Source organism: Triticum dicoccoides, chromosome 2A, assembly GCF_002162155.2.
Source record: "Triticum dicoccoides isolate Atlit2015 ecotype Zavitan chromosome 2A, WEW_v2.0, whole genome shotgun sequence".
Classification (NCBI taxonomy): domain Eukaryota; kingdom Viridiplantae; phylum Streptophyta; class Magnoliopsida; order Poales; family Poaceae; genus Triticum; species Triticum dicoccoides.
In genome coordinates, this window is record NC_041382.1 from 520,998,800 (window position 1) to 521,007,070 (window position 8,271).

General features: G+C 46.0%; 1 protein-coding gene and 1 long non-coding RNA gene across 2 annotated transcripts; both read right to left on the reverse strand.

Moving 5' to 3' along the window:
* Positions 1-865: 865 nt before the first annotated feature.
* On the reverse strand, positions 866-3,148 carry LOC119355154. The gene is made up of 3 exons (XR_005171473.1): positions 2,713-3,148; positions 1,740-2,039; positions 866-1,648 (listed from the first exon to the last, which is right to left on the reverse strand). It is a non-coding gene; the product is annotated as an uncharacterized LOC119355154 (long non-coding RNA).
* An 805-nt stretch (positions 3,149-3,953) lies between these two features.
* On the reverse strand, positions 3,954-7,646 carry LOC119355155. Its single transcript, XM_037621932.1, has 4 exons — positions 6,880-7,646; positions 6,187-6,568; positions 5,330-6,121; positions 3,954-4,811 (listed from the first exon to the last, which is right to left on the reverse strand). The coding sequence occupies exons 1-3, from the start codon at positions 6,947-6,949 to the stop codon at positions 6,064-6,066; spliced, it is 510 nt and encodes a 169-aa protein (XP_037477829.1). The 5' UTR covers positions 6,950-7,646; the 3' UTR covers positions 3,954-4,811; positions 5,330-6,063.
* Positions 7,647-8,271: the final 625 nt, after the last annotated feature.

The following is an 8,271-nucleotide window of genomic DNA, read 5'->3' on the forward strand; positions in this document are numbered from 1 at the left end:
TCTAGTAGAATTGGAACAAAAATATTAACCGCGGAATTGCACCACCTGCTTTTCTGCACTATGCTTACATATATTTTATGTGTATGTTATTCATTTAAGTCTTGTACATGTGCTTTCGTTTGGTGAAGAAGTTAATGGTCAGTACTTGGGCAAAGGCACATGCGCAGACCATCCCATTGAGGCTGGGATGGATTATAGCTGCTGTACCACTGCAAGGACCTTGACAGTGAAGATGTCTTGCAAGAAACATTTCCTTGAGGGCTATAAAACGTAGTGGAAGAGAGCACCAAACCTTGCCTCCTAGGCAACCAGCAACGTAGAGGGATAGAATGGAGAGGCTTAATTGGCTTGCACAGATTTCCTGTTGTCTGATGAACTGTGGGATCGGGAGACATCTGGATAAGAGGTAGTCTCGGAGATGTCGATCCTCCTTGATGATCCGGGACCGTTAGCCCTAGAGATGTCCATGCTGCTGGATTATCCAAGGAAGCTAGGTCCAAATTTTGGTACCTAGGACAGGGACCAAGTGGATACGAGTGTCTGAGAAAATGGAAGTTTTCTGCTACAATACCTTTTTCTGGGTCAAGTACAAGAAACGACTGAAGAAGAAGCGTCATGTGCGTGTATGTGTGGTCAAGGAGTGTGGTACGAGTGTGGAGTATATCTGGTGCACCGGGGCATTTGGTGCTACCGATGCATCGGACCCTTGTTGCACATTTAAAAATATTCAAAATATCCGATATTTTTTTAGTATATTGACCTAACATCAATATATGTTCTTAAAAAATTCAAGTTAAAATTCGTAACATTTGCGTACAATTTTAAATGTGCAATGAGGGTCTGATGCACCGGTAGCACCAAATGCCCCAGTGCACCAGATACGTACCGAGTGAGGTTATCATTTGTTTCCATCCATCTGAGATCATTCTGTGTCATAAATTTAAGATGCCGTTTGCAAGTCATGCCTTTTTTTTGTTGGTCAACCATGTTGTGTAAAATACAGTTAAGAAATACTCCTACTATTTGAAATATCTTATTCAAGCAAATCTAGCGCAAATCACGGAGATTGGTTCTGGTCACTTTTCTATCATTGTGTATCTGATGAAGAGTGGTTACTTTTATCTTTGAAACAAAGACTCTACGAGTGCATGCACATTGAACAAACTTTCATGAATTTTGCGGTTTGGCTGCAAAACACCACTAGTTTGGATTGTTACTATGAGTACTAGATCATTGTTGGCACGCGTTGCTGCGCCCATCTATTTTGAAGTTTTTTTGACAAAGAGAGATATTTTGTTTGTAAATGGGAGAAAGAGAAAAATAATTAAAAAATACACCTGAAAAACACTGGTGGTAGTAAAGATCAAATACCACAGTTGACGGAAATGCTGGCCACTTCAGTAAGTATTCCTTTTACTCGATTGTTGCAAGCATATTCCAGAGTGCAGACCACAAATAGATGTTATGGAACCAGAAATAAATCACATTGTTGTAATGTATGAAGATTTTTTTAATAATATTCATCGATATAACCTAACCTGCAAGGTTATATAGGGCTGGAGCAATGGATAATACTGAGTAAGCGAATCCTTGCTGCTGTGTTAGCCGATGTAGTAGAGGTCCTTACCACATTCAAGTCCTCTCAATTCTGCACAAGACAAAGAAAGCATGCTTAGTCATCTCCATTTTGAAAATTTAGCCTACTGATCTATCTAAAATATAGAAACAGAAGTCAATACCTGCACGTCGACCGTCGCAAGATCATGTGAGAGGAGATCCGTTGGGGACAAAGAAGATCAGGCAGCGTAGCAGTACCTCAGTTTCCTGTATTTCTCTCCAGGAACATAATTTAAGACCGGAATGATATTCAAATATCCGAGGGGATCCAGTGCGGGAGGGAGACAACGTGCTCGAGGAGATTCAGCTGCGGCAAGGCACCCGAAGGAATCCAGCGCTTTATGGTATCCAGTCGATCAAGCCGAGATGCGTGATGCAGGTGAATCGGGGGGAGGTCAATCCAGCCGACCATGGTAATCCGCCTGCAGAGGTAGAGGGTCACCTTGAGCATCGGACAATTGCCGGAAATCAAGGACGTATATAACCATCACAACAGGACCTTAATGGCGACTGATGTACGCCACTCGCCAGCGACGGATAATTGCAGGATAATTGTACACCAGGTATCTTGGATAGGATATAACTCATCCACTCAAACTTCCTTCATATCTCCTAATAATCTACATAATTGAGAAAGTTACCAGCTCTTTTGGAACATTTATCCTCTTTCTTAAACTACACTATTGTGTGCCGGAAAGGACACAGTAAATGGATATTTATATTGGAATTTCACACTACATTTGCAAGACACAAAGAATTGTTTGTACGGCCAACTACATATACATAGTAAAAAAAAGGAGCCACTGAAATGTTCTTGGAATCTAATGGAATCATCAATCCGTACATCTCTATCACTAATTTGTATTCTTGACATCATTGAGTTTAGATGTATTCTTCAGCTTCTAACTGATAGAAACAAACATTGTTCTTTCACATCGTACAACTCCACCAAATGTACTAATCTAATTATTTGCCTCAAGCAACTGGGAGCAATGAATACCAGAATTGTCATATTATATAGAACTGCAAGTGATATCCGACAATCATTTTTGATGAACAAAATGATAGGAGAGCGGCTGAATCTATGCGAATAACCTGCAGTGGCGGAGTGGCATCAAGCTGACGCAAGCACATGTCTTCGGTGTTCCAAGCCTCGGCCTCCTCCAAATCTCCCTTGAGGCTAGTGGCGCACTGAATCTAAGCATCAGACAGTGTCTCATATACAAAAGCGATTGAACTAAACCTGGCGGTGACGTGCACGAGTGGCTGCAGCTAGGAGCAACGGTGACGGGGAAGATGAGACGTCGCACATCTGCTACCGGCGGGATCCTGTTGAACATCGCATCCTCGCACGCGTCGCCTCGGGTTGATCCCCTCCTGCGCCGGATCACTGGCAAGCATCGCCTCGGATTGATCCCCACCCGTGTCGGAATCCCTCGCGAGGCTCGACTTAGGCTGGATGGAAGAAGAACGCCCGAAGTTGAGGGAGGCGAGGAGATGCCGTCGTGGGCGGCGGCGGGGAGAGGAGGGGGCGTCGTGAGGAGCGAAGGAACGTGCTGGTTCGCTGTTTTATTGTCTTCGCTGAAGCGGGCTTCGCTGCCTTGGGCCGAGTAGAAAACTGGCCCGATTAACCCCTGGGCTCCAAAATAGCTACGGGAGTAGCTGCCCTTGCGACGTTAGGCCCAGTTCGTGGCTAACATAGCGCTAATCCAACGGCTGACCTTGCTAATGCCGTGAGATGGCAGGAAAACTGCTCAGTTATAATGTCTTTAAATAGTTGTATTGCTATTATAGGGTTTGGCACGGTCAATTATACTCCACACCACAATGGCCTCTCTCATGTTTTAAATGGATTCTTAGAAGGTTCTTTCTTTCAGAAGAGAAACTCTTTGTGTGTGTGTGTGTGTTTGTTTTCTCTTTTGACTTGAAAGTAAAGGCTGGGAGTACAAAAGAAGAAGGCACTTCTATCTTCTCCACATTCCTAGTCCACAACCTCACGAGTTTAAGGGTATATATTTTTTACTTTGACGACGAATAGTAGGGAAATTCCCTACTAGTCCCTCCAACACTTATTACGGAAGGGAGGGAGTACAATTTTTATATTAGTATAAAGATACCTGTACAATATTTTTTTAAAGGAAGAAAACTAGGGCCTACCAGATTTGAAAGGTACGTGTAACCAATCAGAAAACTGTGAAAAATTATTTTGTCAGCCCTATAACCCACTAAGTCCATCCTGCGATACTGTATTTTGTATTAATGCATCAGTCATGAGAGTATTGAGCATACACTCAGTCTTTATAGACGGCACATATATTTAAGAAAGAGCACTGGCATATCGATACACATGTGACTTGAGCAATGAGAGGTCATGGTCCAGATAACCATGACATCTTCACATACACAGAAAGAGCGAGTACACACTCGTAGAGTCCAAGTTTTGCCAACGATCCATGAGTGAAAAGTAAGCATGGGAGGCAACAGGAATCAGGTCGTGCAGTGTTCATATGTAGACCAACCAAATAAGTCCGGTGAAGCGATGACTACGTGTAGAACTCCAGTGATGTCGCGGGATTCGCTGATAGATCATACCTCCGTAACCTGTGCAGATTTTCCTCAAAGCTGATGGCAATTGGCAAAGAAATCATGCATCTCATTAGTAGCTGAATATGAGAGTCAGATGACAACCGGGCAGAGGCACATATAATTATTTTGAACCATCATCTGCTACTGTCTGTGACGCAGGTGGTTAGGAGGCCGATCCGTCTCAAATGCCTTTAAACCAACATGTAGTCAGACTCATTTTTCAAGATAGTGCTGCTTGTTAGCTTGTGCTTATGGGTTTCCTTGAACTTTTTTGAATATGTACGTGTTCCTGCTATCGATGGTAATCCAGATAGAAAAGAAGGTACAAGCTGACTCGAGTGCAACTACATGCACTCGATAGTTCAGTCAAGTATTCAATTTACGGCAGAACTCGATGAACCGAAAGTACCAACCATGCTCGGCCCTCTGAATAAGCTTGGTGCTTGGGACGCAATTTCATGTTCATTTTTCTACATGCTAAATTGTTAATTGCTTATGCAAGTTGCCCAGTCGACAACCTGAAAGTAGTCACAGTAATGCGTCTGCCAGTGCCACCATGTTAATCCATGTGCTCTCCGTGGTGATCGCTCATCAATAATGCTGCAGTACTGTTGCACAGAAGATGAAAAAAATGTAAGCGGCTATGGCTTTAAGAGGCGGCTGAGAGCTTGAAATACTCCTAAAATGTTCAAGTGCCATGGGTGGATGGGCAAGGGATAATGAGCCGCTGGGACAAAGCAGAAGTTGCAGCTAGAGGAGCGATGAATTATGCATGAAGTGTACTGGTGTGCTATGGAAGATGTCAGGAATTCATATTCAGCCTGTGGTTGAATCCATCAATATTGTCGCATGTGCGGGTGATTGCCTTTTGAAGATTTTGTCTAGGAATAGCATACTTTTTGTTGGGCCTTCTATTGTTTTTGTTGAGGGTTTGTCCCAGGCAATAGCTAGTTTTTTTTTTTTTTGAAAAAGGAGGTTGAAACCCTCGGCATATGCATCATTGTGGTCCACAGAATCATTTTATTTATTAAAGTTGATGCAAGGCAATGCGGCCAAATCCATCAACAAGTGAAGTACAAAGCATAGACAACAACAACATATGCAATACAAGATATGAATTTAATACCTAGGGCCAACTTGACTTCTTCCGCAACAACGCCTTTAAGAAGAGATAAACATCATCACCGTGTCCGAATCGAGACGACCTGAACAAGGATTTTCATCCTAATTATCATGATCAATTAGTGAAGGCCGGTTCGAGAAGGAGACAATGCCCTCAACAAGGTCACGACGCAAGTTCGTCATTCTCGAGCCCGACCAATAAAGGCCAATACGACAAGGAGACAATGCCTTCAACAAGGTCACGACGCAAGTTCATCATTGTCGAGCCCGACCAATAAAGGCCAGATAAAGGGTTTTCATCACGGACATGAAGGGGTGTTCCAGTCATAATGTTGATGATGGATCTTCCGAAAGTAACCCCAACCAGTAATCCCATGCCAGGCTGGTTCTAGCAAACGGTAAGAAGTATTCCCACCTTGGACCGCTTACACAGTCATCTGGAGGACGGAGTGATTCTAGCAAACCGGTAAGAATCATTGGTGCTGGTATAATTTACTGTTACCTTTTTATCTTGTTAAATGTCGATGCATAATGTTTCTGCAACTTTTTTTTTACTATAAAATGCTACAGGTGAGGAAAGCTGCCTCAAAAAGTTGGAATGGTTCTGGACATACTCACATCATTCTTTTAAGATATGATTTTTGAAGTGTCATTCCGTTCTTCCTAGAATGGGAACTCGACAGTGCCATTGAAGAACGCCCAGTAAGCAAATTCGGTGATGCATTTCCCTGATTCAGATCAACTCCAGATAAGACTGCCTTCGTCCTTTCGGAAACCTGAAAATGTGGAATTGATTCTGCCAGTTGCAGGAATGCGGTCATTGCCTGAGCCAAGAGTGCGCCAACAATATACTGGATTCACCTGTTGTTGTGAAGGTCATCGCATACAGTACAGTCCGACAGTCCGGAGTTGGCAACAGAGATGCGGCTGTACTGTACAGCTTGGAGGACGGTTGGAACAACATCTGCTGGTGAGCGATCATCCATCCGGCAGTCAGTCCAGAAGCGGGTGTTGCGACCATTGCCGACAGTTACATAGGTGGAGGCTTGGAACAATACATGTACAGTGTTGGTGCAGGGCAGTCTGAATTCTTGCCACAACCATGACGGCGATGTGCCCAGCAGCCACGACCACCGCAGCCGAAGTACCCACCCTATTTTCTGCAAGTCCAGAATGCCATGTTCCCCTAGTTCAATTGGCTTCTGCTGCCTTATGTCGACATCAGAATCAGGCTTCAGGTTACCTGCATCAGCATTTGTAAAAGAACATGCGAGTGAGATAGCGCCAAATCCGGCAAACTTGGGATCCAGACATATTTTGTTGTATCAGCATTATTTTAGGAAAAAACAGTGAGATTTCCCCAGTTCCATTACTTAGGTTGGATGCAGCCTGATCAGTGATCACAGGTACACAGTATGATTTGATAAGTTGCATCACACTCTAGAGTTATTAAAAAAAGAGTAAAATTAACCACTTAGTATTACAATCCCATAATAGCTAAGAAAACACAGCTAAACAGAATGAAACCCATGCAGCTGAAAATATTTCTTTCACCTGCTGCTCCAATGCTTATATTGACATGAGCTTCTTGCCCTTTTTGTGTCGACATGTTTATTCCGGCCATCAGACAGGTATGTTTGTTGGGCAGGGGGTCTTGAGAGAATAACGGTGGGGGTTGATCTTCATCTGGTCTGCCAAATCAGTGGAACATAAATAAACAACTGTTGGCTTAGCTAGAATAGATCACTTCATATTTGAAGCACTCTGTTGTCAGCAGCACATATTTCATATCTGAAGCCTCTTCATGCCTGGAGATGACTGGCGAGGGTGAGAGCGGAAACATGGCTAAGATGAGGGAGCTTCCAGTTTCAGACCCCAGGCACCAGATAAAAGGGCTTTGCGAATCTGGGGCAATCAGTAAGCAACTGCTGAGGTACAGCATTATTCAGAAAGCCTGAAGTGAATACTCTGAAGTCTGCAAGAGTCCACTAGCTGTCATGGACACTGCATTCTTCAGATGCAGAATGTAACGCTGATATTGGCAAGCAGTTGAGCGAAACTGGCACAAGAAGAGAGCACGATTATTCAAAAGCCTGTGGCAGAAAAGGCAGGTGGTTGACGCATTTCGTCGAACAGGCGGCCTTCGGGGCGCCGCGACTGACTGCCGCCCATGATCCGAGCCTTGCAGCAGCGACGAAGCCGAGCGGCCTCGCCATGCTCCGCGCTTCCACCCCGACCCCGCCCCTCCCTCTCGTAGTTCGCCTGAGCCCCCCTGGCCGCCTGCGCGGAGGGCGGCGCCGGCCGACTCTGCTGCCGCGGGAGCGCGCAACTTTTTTTTTTTAGGCAAGCGGGAGCGCGCAACTGGTGTAGCTTTGCTTTGCTCGCACGGGTGTGGGTGTGGGTGTGAGTGTGAGCCTGTGAGGTGAGCCGGACGCGGGCCGAAAGAAGACTGGAACCGGTGGCGCGGCCCATCAAGTCGGCCCGCCCCACGACGGTTGCCGGCGAGGCCGAGAAGAGCAGAGAGGCCGACGGTTGCCGGTTGGAGCCTTTCTCTTCTCCCTCCCTTTCGTATACGCGCGGGCGCGGCATCCCTCCCGCCTCCCCGAGCCGACGCGTAACAGACAAACTCAACGGCTTTTCTTCTCCCTTTCTCTCCACAAGAACTCCTCGCCGCCGATCGACCTCCTCCGCCCGCCCATGGCGTCCTCCTCCAACTCCGACTCCGACGGCTGGGAGCCTGCCCCCGCGCCCCCAGGAGCGTTTCCGCCCCCGCCGCCGCCGGCGGCGGCGGCTCCTAGAGCTCGTTCCCAGGCTCCTCCCCGTCACCAAGCTCCTACACCTCCTCCTCCCCGGGCTCCTCCCCGTCACCCACATCCATCTCATTATCTCAACCAACCATCGTACACGTACATGGCCTCCTCCCTCTACGCCCGTGCGCCAGTCTTC